The following is an 18,134-nucleotide window of genomic DNA, read 5'->3' as shown; positions in this document are numbered from 1 at the left end:
AAAGTTTAAACAATTTCAATGATTTATTTATAAACAACGAATGTTTAAAAAAATAATAATTCTGTGCAAAATGTAATGTGAATGACGCTGAACATTCATGCTTTTTCAAATTTTTTTCTCATGCAATTTAATTGACGCATTTGATTTGAACTGTAAACGACACTTGGATATCCTTAAAAATAACAAAATACACGTGAACTCGTATTTTTCCCTCAAGTTTAAGGTTCAATTCCTCTCCGTATGAATTTTATTGGGGCCTTCACCTGCTTTTTTTCACATGCAACTTCTTTATTATCTTCTCCAATTTGTTCGAATTTCTCGCTTGTAATAAGACTACTTCCGTAATTAAACTCGCTCCAAGGCTCAGTGTAACATCACTTTTGTTGAAATTGGGTCCCGAGAGATCCACGCGATTTCAAATACATGAATAATTTATTTCAAGTACCTACTGGCGTGTTAAATAATAAAAAAAGCCGAGAAATATATTCTAAAACCTTGAAGTACATATGTACAAGTTCAAAGGAGTAGTGCGAGAAAAAAAGAATGAGAAGAAACAAAAAAAAATATGAAGAAACGGATTCTTTGGAACTTCGTAGAAAGGGCGTATATAAAGAAATACATATTCTTGGCTCAAGATATTCGACTGTTGATGGATGAGCCGTGTATGGGGACGAAAAACCCGGGATTCAATGGCACCTGCATATATTACACGCACGCGCGTACATAGTGTTATGCACGCCAGTGGTTCCCCTCTTCAAAGGACTGTAACACCTTAGCGGTCTTGGAAAAGCCGATCTCTTCATTTTTATTTTTTAAGAAAATGAAAAAAGAACTTTTCAAAGGCATGAACAAGTGGGCGTCAAAGGGTTTTTGTCCTCTAACAGTTTGAAGCGTGAAATCATGTACGTCGACGGAAATTAATTAATAACACTGGTTGGTTTGTACGTTATGATATACGCTTGCGACGACAAGTGGATGAGTCAACCGGATTTGTCAACCATTGTCACCTGTGATATTAAGTGATTCAATTTCTTTTTTCTTTTTTTTCCTGTATTATTCGAGGCAGTCATTCATGAGAATGAATGGGCATGGCTCTCGGTGGGTGCATAATGCGGCTAAAGGGTCTTATTTGTCATTCGAAAATTATGGGGTGAGAATTGTTGAGGTGTCTCCAGGCTTTTTGGGGGAAAAGTCGGTGAGTGTGACGAGAAAATTTAGAATAAATTGATTCATCGTCAAGATTTTTCGTGTTTTATTCAGAATTATGAAAAAATTAGTGGAACAGATTATATTAGTTGCTTTTTAAAAATGCTAATGAACTGTGCAGACAAAATACTTGGAGCTTCCAGAATTTTCATGTTGTTTCAACGATGAAGCTTGTAACTTTGTTAGAATTTTTCTGACATTTAAGTATTAGCTGGATTCGAATTTTTAATACTGTGAATTTGAATTAAATTCTGGGAATTTCAGTTTCTTCAGAATATTCTAAATGTCCGGAAATTAAAAAGAGGGAAATTTCAGGAGGAGTGCAGTAATAATTTTCAGGAAAGCGACGTCTAATTCGATTTAGTGAAGAAAAAACAGGAAATCTCATATTTCTGTGAAAATTCAGTGGAATTCCAAATTTTTGAACAGTAGGAGGACAGAATTTCCCAATTGACTTGAATTTTCAATGAATTGGGAATTTAAGGATATGTTTATCTGAATTGTCCTGAATTCTACCAATTTTTAACGGATGATTGACCTAAAGTTCACAGTTTTCTTTGATTTTCTTTCAACAAATTGTGGATTTTCAATTTCGTAAAATTTCACTGAAACTGTCATGTAAATTGTTTTTTCTCAAAAATTTTCGGACATATAAACACTTTAAATTCTCATAATTTTTTTCGTCGAACTCTATATAATTCTAACTGAATTGAATTGAATTAAAAATAGCGCAAATCGTCACCCGTATTTTCCAATCGAATTGTGCATATCTCAAAGAGCCTGAAATGATTGGAATCACTTACAAGTGACAATCGACAAACAACCAAGTCCGAGACCCCCAACTAACAAATAAAACCATATAGTATCGCGACAATGGAGGATCACGAGTTGATCTTTGCTGTCCCCTTTGTGTGTTTATCCCTGAAACCATGAATGCAGAAGATGATACCTCAGCCTCTCATTGCATTCGTCTTCCTGTTGAAAAAAAAACTTAGCGGGGGAAGTGAAGGAGACGAGAAAATCACGGACGGTTTTGTGGAGGACAAACCAAGACAGACGCGTTGATAAATATCGGTGAATGAATACGGGCGACACTTGCACCCACATCATTCATTGAAATTCAAATGATATCCCCCTCCCCCCTCCACCTCTTTCTCGGGCACTTTGAGATGCAGACTCTTTCTCATAGTTATGAAGCGCTAGCGACCAGTCAGTCGAGATGTGCTCACATATATTACGATTTTACCGGTGTATATTGGAGTGAGAATTGATGATATATCTGTTTATAACTCTTTGGTATGTTAACTGGGGTCAAAATATCATTTATGTGGGTTCAAGTCCAGGAAGAAGAGCGCTATGAATTTTGATTTCGACTTTTATGTGAAAGACGAGTGAATTGGTACGAATAAGTTTGTCAAAAGACGTTTGGGAATATTTTTCAAGGCTTCATTTGGAAATTTAATCACAATATTCAAGGATAAAGAAAGTTTATTGGCGTCTCCAACCAAGTCGCCGGAACTATTCAATTCAACTCGTCAGCGGATTTCATAATGAATTTTTTTTTCTGGGAGTTATATTCACTTCGTTTATAAAAGAAATGGATGAAGGTGAATGAATTATTGTGTCGTAAGTTGCGTCATGAAAAATTCCTGAATATATTTGCAGGCTCGAATTGAACATTAAATTGGCTTACTAATACTGCCAGATTTTTTTAACTTCAAGTAACAGATGGATGGGAATTTTCAATGTTTTGAATTTGGGTTTTTTCATCTTCGAAATTCTATAAAATTGAAATTTTCCTCTCAAGTGATCGATTTTTCAATAGTAGCGGCGAATGTTTTGAACTCATTGCAAAAATCTGACATTACATTGAATTTTCACAATTTCCAATCATTTTCATTGTTGGATCGAGCTGAAATTTCGATTTCATTCAAAATTTTATAAATTAATAAATTCATTAATACCAACTGAATTGAATTGCGTGAGAAAAAGTTGAAAAAAATCAAGAATATTCAGCGTCATTAAAATTACATTTTGCACAGAATGCTAATTTTTTGAAACAATTGTTGTTCATAAGTCAATAATTCAAATTGTTCAAATTTGACCTGCAAAGTTGAAATAATAAAATCATTGTAAAATGTCCAGACCCAAATGGGGCTCAAACGAAAGCTCTGATGTTCGACTACAAAAGTATAAAAGCATTTCACTGGGGAAAAAACCGCCAAAGTACTTGAATATCCTCAAGTTGTTGGTAATGATATTACAGACAAAATCCATAAATCGATTTCACAAAGTTTCAACATATAAAAGTAAAGAAAGTTGATCTCCAACAGAATAAATGTTTAAAATCATTCATGAGTTGTTGAATTCCCTGCCTCCTCAAACTCCTCAAATTTCCTGATTCTCCCCAGATAACCCCATAACTTCCGCGACACTCACGGAATGTTTTCACCCGTGCGACTTGACCACCGACTCGTCACATCCTGCGATTCGCGCGTCCCTCCTTATTCAGTACGCTTCATTCTTCCTCAAGGTTTAACGAACCACCTAACCCATCACTCGTTCACCTAACGACAAATTGTTATAACGTCCCCATCCCCACTACACCTACTTCATCATAACACCAACTCCGCCCCCCTCGTTCTCACTAGTTTCTGCTCCGTTACAGATAATAAAATACGTCGCGATAACCTTCGTCCATTGTCTCTGCGCGGAAATTACTGGCAGAAGAATCGAGGAAGGAAGAAAAATAAAAGATAAAACAAGAGGAGGGACTGCAGTTAACTGATTGGTATCATTCTGGGTGAAACTCGTAGAAAAGAATTGCACGAGTTGTGAAAATTGTCGGATGATACGGGAAATAAGTGTTTCAGAAAGACTTTTGCCGAGAGTTTTGTAAACCTAGTGAACAATTAACCAAACAAAGTGTTGAAGATTGTTGAGTTTTAAGTGAGATACATAATGACGAGTACATTGTATCCGCCGAGGTTACTTGGAAAAATAAACTATTTGAGGAGCAACTTGACTCCAACTATACATCGCCACTAGCATTACGCGGGCAAGTGTGGTTTTGCCACTTGGTACTTTACGACTCGCAAGGAAAAATTGTATCGAGCGTGAGGGAGATGAACGGGAGGAGAGTTGTACATAAAAGCTTGAGAGATGATACACCCTGGGTTATGTGGCCAGTTGAGAAGTTAGAACTGCGGAGATGCATCTGTCCAAGTTGGTAAAAATTGTCTGAACGGAATGAGATAAGAGAATGCGGGGAGATGAAGATAGAGGGAGAATATAGGCTAAAGTGTAAAATACTCCTCAACGGGGCTAGTGTTGCCATTGCAGTACAGCTACTGAAGCGTTTACGACCTTATCCAATTATTGAACTAATATTGAGAATCCAAAGTTGGTGAATTACGTTCAGCTTAGCTCGGGGAGAGAACCGACAGGTTTGATGAGATCGTTAATCATTTATTTTTTACATTGTTAATTTTTTAGGACAAAATAAAAAAATTAATCCATTGATTTCCTAGAGAAACAGCAATTCTTATGGCAAGCAGTGAAGTGATGGATATAAACAACGGTAATTCACTGGTAAAAATTTTCAACTGAAATTACCGGGCGTTGAAAATTTTCTAACAAGTAATATGTGCACTGAAATTTCAAAGAGTTTTGTCATTAAAAATTCTAAATTTCATGGAAAAAACGATGGGAACTGTAAATTTCAGTTTAATTATTCCGGAAAAATGAATGGAAAATCAGGAAAATTCAGAGAAATCTCTCCTTGAATTCCAGATTCCTCGTAATTTTCAGGGAATTATTTCAAAAAATCCTGAAATTCCATTAATTTTAAAGCAATTCCCTGAAAATTCAAGGGAATTGGGGAGTGAAAATTCATTTTCACTTGAAAATTAGTGTACATTGTGGAATTTCCGCCTTTCGGCCGCAAAAAATTTGAGACTATACTTAAATTTTCAGAGAAACTTGAAATTCCATTGACTTTTTCGTCATAAATCGAATTCAATATCTTTTTCCGGAAAATTCTGCCAATTTTTTTTGACAGTGTGGAATACAAAACAAAATTTTAAAATATGATGAACCATATGAAGCTGATTAACATCACTAAATTTTTTCCCACTCATTAATGCGATTATTGAATTAATATTAGAAATATCTTCACTTGGAAAGAGAATGGAGAGGTTTGATATCATTAATCATTCTTTCAAAAATCTCTGGAAGAATTGAAGGGCGAACTAGAGTTGATAATTTATGCTGCAAATTATTAACGACAAAGTGGGCAACAAGCGACTGCTGGAGTGCACCAACAAAAAAATGAGTCCAACGAGTTCCTACGGTAATAGTAGTTTTTATGGCAACCAGTAACATGAATTTAACAAAGCGCCAGCGGAATACGAGAAAAAATGTAGAAATATGATAAACAAAATGTCAATGATTAACATCACTTCATATTTTCCCACTCATTACTCCATTATCACAATTGTGTTTCCATTACAGCTCCAAGTCATGACTTCTTCAGCCTATCTAACCAAAAATGAATCACCAAATCACGTGAAACTGCATAATAATCATGTAATTCCCGGAATATCGCCTCATAAATTTTACACGTCAACCAAGATAATATTCACGATAAAATCCAGGTCATATTGATCACTGCGACGTTAGAAAAAAAAATGTTTAATTTATATCAATAAACAAATGTAAAATACCGTGACAAAATCCCAAGAGTCCGACGTCCCATAAATCACAATAAAACCTTTTAAACAAAAGCCCGAACGACATAAAAAACCTAGAAACTCCGAGGTCAATTTGAACCGCGATATCTAAACGTGATGCTACGGGTAATGAATAACTTTACAAAAATAAAGATAAAACAATAGACCGTCAAACAAAACTACCGCCCACCTAAAAAAAAAAACCTACAAACGAAATATCATGTCACAGAAACTAGCCTAGTCGCCGATTCTCCGCAAAAAAACATGAAAATACGTAAAGAGCTTGTAACACAATCTCCAACAATCCACCCAAGACAAAAGTACATTCACTCCAGCACGGAACCAATAAAAATGAAAATGAAAAAAAAAAAAAAAATGCAGAAAAAAAAATCGCCGTGTGACGAGGGCCAGCGATTCCACATTTAAGTTAGTCATTTGCATAATGACAATGATAAGTCCCTGTTAATCCGGCGAACATACAACTCCCTGCCGGCGGAAAATTCAGTGGTGGGGTGGCAAGTGAAACGCAAAGGGGTTTTATTCAGAATAGGCGAATAATGCAGGCGCGCACAAAGGCGGACTCGTAAGAGTTGGTTTGGCACGCCCGCCATGAACGTGAAAGACTAGTGAATGAATCAGTGTGTGTTTCAATAATAAAAGTGTGCGTTGTTCCCTCCTCCCCCTTTTGCCCCCCCCCCTCCCCCTCTCCCATCATCCCTTCCCATCATGAACCATTCGCCTCAACCCCTCTACCGTTGTATCTCTCCTTCTTTTTTCTCCCTCCCCCTTTGCTCCTCTCTCATCGAACAAAATGCATACATATGCATAGTTATACACATGTAACTAATCGGTGTAAAAAGACCATCTACACACGTATAATACATGCACACACATTTGCAAGAAGTATATGGGAGCGAAATAGCCGGCAATTTGCAGGTTTACGAGTTATTTCACAATGGCTGCAAAGTATAGTGCTACAGTATTACTTTGGGGCCCCCATTGGTAGCTGCAGCCCCAGACGAGTAGCGATATACATAAGGAATATGTATGGATATATGGAGAAAATATGTATTGGTTACATTTACTTTGTGTCCACTGTTGCGAGGGATCGATGCACTTGAGTTTGGATTTTTTTTTCCCCCTCTTTTTTCTTTTTTATAACGAAGAGTTTTATTTTTGACGAGCGAATTGGTCTGCGGTGAGGGGAGGGCATTTATCTGGGGTAAAAGGGTTTATAGAGGCTCTGTGAGTCGCCAATGTGGGCCCCTCGGGGGCCCCACAGCGAACCCGGCGCTCACCGTATTTCAAGACAATAACCAACTGACCATAAACCTGTCCAAAGTACTCTTATCCCCGGAATTTTAGAGTCCCCACTACTCGCTGTCTAGACGTGATGCACTCACTACCCATTGCGATTTAGTTCGTCTAATCTCGGGCTATTGAGTTGTGTGTACAGAATCGTTTGGGGAATATATTTGGATATTCGCTTGGTGAATCTGGCCCACTTGGCCATTTACGCTTAATGTGCAAAACGCAATGTCTTTTACATCAATCACAGTGTTGGCATTGTTTGGGATTATTTTTGGATTTTATTGGACTGATTCACTGAAGGCATTGGTGAGCTTTGCAGTAGTTCTAATGGATGATGCTAACGTACAGCTTTCCGGGACTTGTTGGGGTATTGATATTGAAATGCCAAAAAATTTGGATGAATGTTTGGAATTATGGATTATTTACTGGGAATATTCAATGTAATTGCAGGTTTGTTGATCATAGAGAAAAATTATGGTTTCCCTTGGGGACAAGAATTACGCTTCATAATTTATAAGTTATTAACATAAAAAACGCAAGAGTGTCTATTTTGGCCCCTGCCCCCTAACTATAGACCTGAATTTTTCATTAATTAAAAATTCACTTAGATGTGCTTCACCGTTAGAAACTTTTTGAAATTTCATCGAAGATATTATGGTAAATCTCGTGAGATTCACATTGAATGGGATTTAGGGAAAAAATGGTAATGAAATTTCAACTTTTAAGTAAAAAGTGGGAGTGAGATGGAAATTTAACAACTTGATTGAATTTTCAGTGGAACATGAATATTCAGAAACAAAATGAAACGAATTTTCAATTTTCCCCTGAATTTTCCTGATTTTTCTGAATTTTCACAGAATGATTGATCTGAAAAATGAAGCATTTTATTGATTTCCAGATCATTTGAAAATCAATGGACTATTGGATTTTTCAATGACAAGATTTCCTGAAATTTCCGTGGAACTTGAACACGTTAAAATTTCCGAAAGCATTTCCTTTTAACAGTGGATGCAATCGTCTCTATGAGTTTTGCTGGACTCACAAGATGAGTAAAAAATGCCATGAACACTTTCATGAAAAAAAAAAATACCAACAGTTTAATGATTAATAGATGTCGGCACAGGAGGAAAAAAGGTTCTAAAAAAAATGAACAATGATAAGTCCTTTCGCAAAGCCCATTATCAAACACACCGTCGTCATTATTTACCGATATCAATTTCGTTGTTTCACTCAATGTTTTTCTTTATCAGTTCAGTGTAAAATGTATTGAAGCTCGAAGGACTGGAAAAATAGAACAAAGATAATGCCGGGGGTATAGACGTGACGTTGGGAATACCGCGAGAAGACGTAGAGTAGATGGAGAAAAGATTAAAGACCGTGCAATGTACGCCCTCCAACGGACGAATGATGGATGCGATGCGAGAGAAGACGCAAAGTTTCTTCTCTTCTTCTCCTCACTGAGTGGGTGGAGCATTTCATTTTCATTCCTATCCTCGTTTCACGTCTCTTGTATATCGTTCTTGTTTTCGTGCTATTACTCTCCATGAACCGCGAGTGAGACTCTTTGGATCTACTTCACTGTATGTCGTACCCATGTGGTCTCGCATTTGCAATTTGTCTCATTTTGAAATTGACGGGGTGAAAGTAATGGAAATACATTTGAACCCAACGAATTTTTTCCATTGAGAACAGAATTCCTTACTATCAAGTACTGCTGACCAAATTCAAAACACTTTCTCTGTATCACGCGTATCGTACAACTATTGAGAATTGTTGAAACAAAATTGAAATTTCATAGACAATCGGGTAGTAATTTTGATAAAAGTTACATTGAATTCGATTTGGGAGAAAATGGTTGTGAAATTTCCCATTTTTGGTGGCAATTTCAGTTGAGCATTAATATTGAGAGCAAAAATTTTCTGATTTTCCATTTTCATCCAATTTTTTTCATCTCTTCAATCATAATAATTTGACAGACATTGACAGCTGTCAGTGATCTTCCAATAAACAGATCAGAAAATAAATGGAACTGTCGATTTTGCAACGATGATACTCCCTGAAAATTCCGAGATTTGCACGAGAAATTCAGACAAAATTTCGAACTATCTGCCTCAAGTTCCCGTAATAAAAAACATTCTTCATCAAATTCTGATAGAATAAGAAAAAAAATACTTGAAATTTGCACAATTTGTATTTGATAAAAGGAAAAATTTTCCCAACGCCTTGGAATTTGAGAAGAGAATATAAAAATTATGGAAAGTCCTCTTGATTTGAGTAAATTCTCCTCAATTCAAGAAGAAAATAATTTCTGTGAATGTTCTTTCGTTTTTTTTCTTGCAATTTTGTCAGGAGCTATGCAAAGGATGCAATCACACATGGATAATACCAATCTAAATGGTAATCCAATACCACACCCCTGCGGGTGTATGCGCAAAAACCGAAAAAAGGAGAATTATACCTGACCGCCCTTCTTTCGCTCCCGCGTACTGAGTGGAAACGATTCAACTTGGACAAAAAGCGTTAACAAGACGATCCTCTCTCTGCTGGGCCCAATTCCATAAGTTGGCTCTCGCGTTGGACAGAGAGAGGAAGGGCCAAGTGTATGGGGCAATTATCTCGCCCCCAGTGTAAAAATAATAATTAACTGGCCATTTCATTGCATTAATTAAAAACCAAGCCGACACGTTAAAACTTGTAATTCAGCAGTTTAATGAAGGAGGGAGGATGAATACTTGTGGTATTCGAATAATATGGATTACCTGTTAGGATTCAATACTACCCTTGATCATTACGGATATGATAAGCATTTTGTTGACAATATCGCGAGAATTGAATGGGGCCAATCATTAATAACGTTAGGTGAAGGTAATAATATTTTTTGTAGCCTACAAACTTGATTCGATGGTCTAAATCTCACGGGATTAATCATTTCATGCATTGATCCAACCATTAATTTATTGTTAACAAGGTTTGCTAACTATGAACAGATGGCAGAGTTGAATTTGATCAGCCGGATGTTCCTCAATCCTTAACAAATGATTCAGTTCAGAGCACGGAGAGAAATGTTCAGTAAAAATTACGGAACTCACAATTCGCTCACCGATTACGGAATCGACTCAGAAAATTTGAGTGACGGTATCATAATTTTTCGCAGGTGATTCAGATAAAAATCACGGAACGCTCTGGAAAAATTCTGGGACAGTTCCGTAAAATTTCGTACAACCGCATTTTGCCCCGGAATTACGGAAAAGATACGTAATTTTTATTGAATATTTCTCTTCGTGGGGAAAAGTTGAGACAGTGTCACTCTCCATTCACAGTTAACAAATCTTGTCACCAATCTATCATGAATTGTAAAAAATATTGATTCTTTGTAGTTCACGGTTCTTCAAAAAGAGCTGGGTATTAACTACAAATTAATTCGCGTATCAGTGTGATTCGTCTTCTTATTGCGTGCAATACACGTGAATACCGCTGAGCTAATGTTCTCTACTGAAGTGATATGAGGAATGGATCAGTAATGAATTGAAATAGCCAAACAAGGCAGATTTTCGATACTTGCCTGACGCACCTGTTTGAACTGCTCCTCGAAGCTCCAGCTGGTCTGTTGATGTGAGTTTGAGTTGTTGGTGTTTTGTGACTGGCCAGTGCCCTCGCGAGCTTCACTGAGATTTCTCGCTGAGCCTTGAGATGACTCACTGGAGTGTGAACTTGCGGATGAGGTTACAGCATTGTTTGAACCACCTCCACCTCCCCCTGGCGTTTGTGGATTGTTGTTGGGGTGCTGGGGGGTGAGAAATGCCGCTGGAGGTGCAAAATTGAATGGGAGGTTGAAACTGCCACTGCCTATTGCGGCTTGAAGGGCTTCGAGACCAGATTTGTTGTTCAGGAGATCCATGTCATTTGGCTGTAGTTGAATGAATGGAAGATTAGATCATCAGACAAGACGGAAATCTAATCAGTGGAAAGCCCTTCCAAAATTTTTAGTTAAGAAATCTGAGCTATATCTATAGTAAGTTTATAGTGTAGTATGGAAGCTGTGAAAAGTACTTGCATGTACTTAAAATGAGAATACACTATCTAGAAATGGCAACGAGAGAGTTGTCAATTTTAGCAAAGGTTCTCCATCGAAGAATGCAATATTCTCGTTTTGAAAGTATCTCATTAAATATTATTAATGTGTTGCTGAATGAGAAATTTTTTAATTCTTGAATCGCCAAAACTACCTTTATAAGTTAGGAAATAATATGCTTGCATTGAAAATGTTCATCTTTGAATAAAAAAAAAGGATATTGTCTCCACACGAAGAAAAAAGTCGGTAAAAAATAACCAGACGTTTGTCATCTAGTGAATATTAATCATCATGATATTGAATTACAATCTCCACGATTACCTTTCGTACAGTAAATTTCGCCGCGGTTTTCTAAATAATGTTTATCCAACTTTTCTCTCCGTGCAATCAGTGACGAAACCTCTCGAGTACTAACCTCTGTCTTGAGTTTTGACAAAAAATGTGGGTGATGAGCATTCATCAAACTATTCAAGTGTGTCAGTGGCGTAGGAGTACCAGCCGGACCTGTCGATGTATCCGAGGACGAGTGATTGTTTCCCTGCAGTGGCTGTTGCGGTAACTCTTCACCACTCTCCTCATCCTGCAGGTCTGGATCCGAAAGATCCTCCTCCTGATGTGACTGCAACAAGAAAAAAAAAACAGCACCAGTCAAAATTAAAATTCACTCTTATCCAATGAAAAAATGATTGATTTTTGTAATTCATGGCGGCTCCGAACACGTGTGACAATATTTATTCTTCAGCGTTTGACTTTAAGAAAATACATGAGAAATCCTATACAAACATTTGGGTCCTCTCCTCTGTTGATTTAGTTTCATCAAAAAGAACCGAATGAATCAATCCGATGATTCTGGACCTCCAACGATGATCGATATCAATCGATCGGGGTCGAAGCAGATGATCGATTTGTAGGTGAATGACAAATCGATCTTTGCGGAATTTCAGATGAATAAATCATTTCTTTTCACGTATTCATCATACAGACTTTTATTTTATTTTTTTTCAAAGATGTTGCTACAGAATCGAGAATATTATTCTGCATTCAGAACATTAATTCTACTATTTTCTTCACATCAAATAAATAGTTTATGAATGCAAACAAATATTTCCTTGATCGAAACAAAAATACTTCACCAGTTGGAAATATTTTCAATTTTAAGAACGATATTCTTCATTTGAAATAGTTCCCCTCTATCTACATTCGTGAAGAGACTATAACTCTAAAGATATGAAACCGGGTAAGAACATGTCACCCTTTCCAAACAGACGGCAAGGTTCTAGGTAAATCACACCCAAATTAAACAATCTCACACCTGAACTCATACATTTCAATCCCCCACAGCCCATTGAGAATTCAATATATTCGACCGTCGGCATGTTCTCGCCGCTGCCAAGTCCAACCTCAACAAAACATGATCATAAATCCAGCAATCTGCAGAGATGTCATCAAAAGTCAAACATTCGTCCATTCCCCGGGAGAAAAAAATCCCTATAATTCTTTCTCAGCGGAAGGGATACAGAAGAGGTGGTGAAATCCGGCAGAAGTGCCGAGTGATTAACTCACATTCCCCTACTTGAATACGTGTACGTGAAGATGTCCCAGAATTTAATATACCACTGTAGTGACAATAGCTAAATTTAGCGAATGAAATTGGAGAGAGAGAGAGAGCTCTGGAATGGGCCGCGGGCCACTGAGATTTATAACCAGCGGGTGGTATACAATTCGTGTGTGCAAAAGTAATGTAAGAATTTTATAACTCATGCCTCACACATTTCAAAACAAAAGGATTGCCCAACCAGCGCCATAAATTATTCCCTAATCCCACCTCACTGCCACAATATCCCCCCAATCTCCCAATTAACAACTCAACTCATTACTCGACTCCCCAGAATCACCAAAAATCATTTGTCTCTAGTCACGACACTTGTCACTGCATTCCAAATTTATTAATTAACCCCTCTCTCTCATCCATCATTACCAGAATAGACAGCAGAAGATTTCCACTCATAATTATCAACGTTTTCCTCTATTTTCCCATCAATTTCCACCCAATTATTGCCGCGTGAGGTTGTACATGAAACAATGTTAATTCCAGCGTGAAAATCCACGCATCTTTTGCCTTGTGCTCGCCCACGCTTTCTCACTGCGTGTAATTCGTGGGTGTCCAAACCCAGTGACAAAGTGCAACGTGCCACAACCAGCACAGGAGGGGGTGCCAAAAAACCCCACAACGAGACACCACAATACTCAAGCTTATTTATAAACCCTCGATTAATTTAAACGTTTTGAATACAATTATTCATGTGTACTAAACACTGCAACAAACACTCGATGCATTCACGATGGCCGAATATTGTCAACTGTTGTTTTTATTTTTCAACCTGATAGTTTTGTTTTATAAATTCCAATGCTTCATACATATGACTATGAACTATTATTGAAATGAGGGTAGAGAAGGTAACACATCTGATAATCGCAATGTTAATTTTCTGGTATTAATGCACTATCGCAATGTCACGCTGTTGCTGAGCCATTATCGTCTATCTTTTTATGAAAAGGAAATGCGGGTATACGGAAATTGATGGGGACATTTGGTGCGTATTGGTGGATAATCGTCGAATAGTCATACGGAAACAACGATATCTAATGCATTTGCAAGTTATTGCTAGCATGATAATCACATTTGAATCGTTAATGTGTCACACGATGCCGGAAAGTCCTTGCGTAATCAACCGGCATACGTATTTAACTTTATTATTCAATATATTTTTCCATGCGTCATGTGAAAACAATAGAAATCAACAACGAGGGGGGAAAATCATCGTAGCAGATTGCTCACGTCTGCCTGGCTTTTTTCTTTAATTGGTGAATTTAAATTCTTGAACGGTTGTTACTGGAGTTTGCAATTAAACTGTGCAGAATACGTTTCCATTGGTATATAATTAAAATAGTTATAAACGCATGGAGGCATATTATAACCTACAAGTGCATAAATATAGCCGGAGAGAATGTTCGAGTGTCTCACGTATGGTGCATGTAATAAAATAATGCATCGTTAATATAAAGTGAAGAAGAAATGAGAATAATAGGTGGGAAAAGAGAGGGGGAGGGGACTTGGAAAAGAAATAATCGTACGGATAAAGCGCCCGATGAATGCATTTTATCGCACTAAATAAAAACCATGGCTCCAACTGCGGTGGTATATATAAGTATGTACAAGAGTTCTCAGTGGGACCCCCGCGGAGTTCCCAGCGTAGACATCACGGCTTCATCGACGTCGTCGCTGAGGCGCTACACAGGCCAAATGAATTCAGTCATGTGATAAACTGCTTTCGATGGAAAAATTGTCCAGAACAGATCGATCGATTTAGATTACACTGTGCGATTATTCTAATGATGTCCACCCCGAGTATTTTTATTAATATCGTTTTCATGTCGTATTGAAGTGTGAGTGATGGTGTGGGGTTTGCTGAGGAATTAAATACAAGGTGTATCAAATTTATTTTTGTTGTCGATTTGATGGAGAACATATTTCAGGAGGGAGGATTAATATGGATTGAGTATCAGAATATGCTTGCATGCAAATGAAATGATTCGGGGATGCGAAGAGCTTGATTATCTCTTGGATGGAGGGAAGTTTATTAATTTAGAAACTCTGTTTTATAGATCGGGGGTTAAGAACAATTTTTTAATGAGAAATTGTGCAGAATTCGTAGGAAAATTAAATCGATAAGAGAACAGATGATCTATGGCGGTCCAGTAGTCCTTAGGAGATATACTGTTATAACAAAAATTGATATTTCATGGACACTTGACGAGTAATTTTCAGCAGAGGGATGTTGAATTCGACTTAGAGAGGGAAAAATCACAAAATTTCAAATTTCACTATAGATTCAAGGGAATTCCAAATTTAGTAGCAGGCAGTCGAGAATTCTCTGACTTACTTGAGTCTTCATGGAATAATTGAACTGAAATTTCCAGTGTCTACTGATTTTTTCAGCAAATTCTGAATTTTCAACCGTAAAATCCTAAGAAATTTCAAGAAAACTGTCACGTGATAAAAATTTTTGAAAATTAAAACATAAATATTCAGAAACAAATGACGCTAAATTTTCGATCAAGCGACAACTCAAAAATGTATTTATCTGAATTCCTCGGATTTCTATCGATTTTCATGGAAACATTTCACTAAAATGTACAGTCCCTATTAATTTTTCACTACATTCTAAATTTTTCCCGTCGAAATTCCTTGAAATTTGAGTAAAACTGTCACATGACGAAGATTTCCAAGAAGCATATTCGAAATTTTAGCCAAAGTGTTCAACAATGAATTGAAAAAACGTTGTTCTTAATTTAGAAAAAAGCTCAATGTTACTTCTTCGCCTTATCAACCGCTCAAGGTTTTGTTTCAGGTAAAACAACAGAATCAGATAATTCAATCTTGAGACAACAAAAAACGAGAACAACTCAAAATCTTATTCCAGTAAGTACCAGTAGACATTTTAAAGTAGTAGACAAGAGCCATAAAATTTTATCGGTCGAGTGTTGCCGCGTGCGCGCCAGATGACAGGCCGCACGCGGACACGGTTTGTTGTTGATGCGGGGGAAGTTTTGAGTGAAAAGTGTCGAATGAGGAGGGCATTATGAATGGCATTGTCCCACCTAACTAAATAATCCCGTAAAGACCTCTCCTGCAGGAATAACGCTGCAGACGTGATGTGTCAGACTGAGCCGTCAACCTAGACGACTGACGATCGAAATGATATTTATAACCCTCATGTGCCCTAGCCACCAGATTTTCATGTTGATGTATAAATTCGAGAGGCGCGGGGGCCCACGGGTACGATCGTTGGGCTCCGCCAGATTTAATTAATGACCCGCCGAGTTTGATCTGCCGCTACAAAGCACGGTATACAACACATGCGCATCAACCAGCTCGCATCGCCGTTATTTCCGTCCTGGGGGGGATCATGTGCTCCCTTACCCCGTGATCTTTCATCTTTCATCATTTTATAGCGCACATTATGTGCCTGTATAATCCTCTCTAAAAGAAAGCAACAATATCGTCCATCGGATCGAAAATGAGAACTCGAACATGGCGGATATCTCGAACGAATGGAGAAAGTAAGGCGGTTTTTATGAGTACAATTGTCTTGCGTCGAATTTTCATGAAGCCCGCCTATCAAACCAGAGAGAATTGAATACCCTTCTATAGACCATGAATAATAAATTAATAAAGGAATCATAATTATATAGAATAATTCTACTCTCTTAGTATTGCGTTTACTGAAGGTTTCATCGAACAAAGTTGATTAGAATATTTTTCCACCAGTCCAATTGAATACTTTTCTACTTTTGTAGTCGAACACCAGAGCTTTCATTTGAGTCCCAAGTAAACCTAAGTTTCTAGACATTTTACAATGATTTTAATATTTAAACTGCGAAGGTGTGAATTTGAATCTCGGTATTGAACTGTTAGAAAACATTTTTTTAATCTAAAAAAAATTCGAAAAATTACTTTCGGAGAGAAAGTAACTTTCGGGAATTAGCTTGATGGAATAATTTGGAAATTGCAATTTTCGGAAATTATGAGCATTTTCTATAAATAATTTATAAACATTCAATTTTACACAATGAAAATCATTTAAATCTTCGTAATTGCCATGAAAATCTTATTCAGTGAGCATAGAAAATAGAAAATGAGCAAATCGTTTATTGTAGTATGAAAATTTAACACACGGAGAGAAATGTTCAACAAAAATTACAGAACTCACAATTCGCTCACCGATTACGGAATCGACTCAGAAAATTTCAGTGACGATATCGTAATTTTTCACAGGAGATTCAGATAACAATTACGGAAAACTCTGGAAAAATTCCGTGACATTTCCGTAAAATTTCCCACAACCACATATCGCTCCGGAATTCCGGAAAAGATACGTAATTTTTATTGAATATTTGTCTCCGTGCAGCTGATAAATTGGGACGTATGATTCTCCTCGATGGTATTCCTTTTTGCAACGAGAATGATTATAAACAATTAATTGAAGAAAGGAACATCGAATCTAACAGGAAAAAGGGCATAAAAAAGGGCATCAAAAAATAGTGAGCTAATGCATCAAAATTTTGGTGCTGGGGTGTCCTGATGGGTATTTAGCCTCCCGGTAGACAAATGGCCGCAGTGTCTCAGGCCATTTGAATTTACCTCGTTTCGCATGAAAATCGGGGAGGGGAAAACCGGAGTGCATGCACTTGGTTGAGACACTCTGCTATGCACCAATCCGTGGAAGAGTCAGTGTGGCTCATGTACACACGATGAAGGCAGTATGACCGCGAAGCGTCGAGTTATTTCGAACTTGACCCACATCCTTGGGTACGTCTTTGACAGCGTCAAGTTCGACAGCCTGATTTGTGAATTTTGTTTTCAGATGTTGAAGACGACAAGTCGGGGGAATAAATAATGATCTATTTATCGATGAAGAAGTTAGATACACTGTTGGAAAATGTTGCTGTTTTTCTAACAGCGCTGAGACACTATTAGAAAAAAATTGGAATTTCAGATTTGAATGAAAATTCAATGAATTTTCTCATGTGTGAGCAGCAGGAACACAAGATTTCCTCAACTTACTTGAATTTTTGTTGCAAATATAAACATTCAGTACCAAACTAGGCTAAATTGTCATTCAACTGAATATTCACGAATCGATTTACAGGAATTTTCTCAATTTCTATTAATGTTCATGGAATAATTGAAATTTACAGTTTCCGTAGATTTTTCCATGAAATCATCAATTTTCATTGGCCGTGACTATTCG

The 18,134-nt window shown here is 37.2% G+C and overlaps 1 protein-coding gene across 3 annotated transcripts in view; it reads right to left on the bottom strand.

Moving 5' to 3' along the window:
• Positions 1–18,134, bottom strand: part of LOC107036481 (protein dead ringer) — a 112,926-nt gene that overhangs the window by 58,161 nt on the left and 36,631 nt on the right. For 2 of the 3 annotated variants that reach the window (XM_015254487.1, XM_015254470.1), the window contains exons 2-3: positions 11,735–11,938; positions 10,810–11,154 (exon numbers count right to left, since the gene is read on the bottom strand). In XM_015254487.1, coding sequence (XP_015109973.1) covers positions 10,810–11,154; positions 11,735–11,779 — 390 coding nt within the window. In that variant the 5' untranslated portion in view covers positions 11,780–11,938. The remainder of the gene's footprint in view (positions 1–10,809; positions 11,155–11,734; positions 11,939–18,134) is intronic. The other variant, XM_015254478.1, reaches the window with a different exon arrangement.

The sequence above is a fragment of the Diachasma alloeum genome, unplaced genomic scaffold (genome assembly GCF_001412515.2).
Source record: "Diachasma alloeum isolate Michigan unplaced genomic scaffold, Dall2.0 Dall_scaffold_00176, whole genome shotgun sequence".
Taxonomy (NCBI): Eukaryota; Metazoa; Arthropoda; class Insecta; order Hymenoptera; family Braconidae; genus Diachasma; species Diachasma alloeum.
The sequence above is the reverse complement of the archived record's forward strand: the minus strand, read 5'-3'. Positions and strand labels throughout refer to the sequence as shown.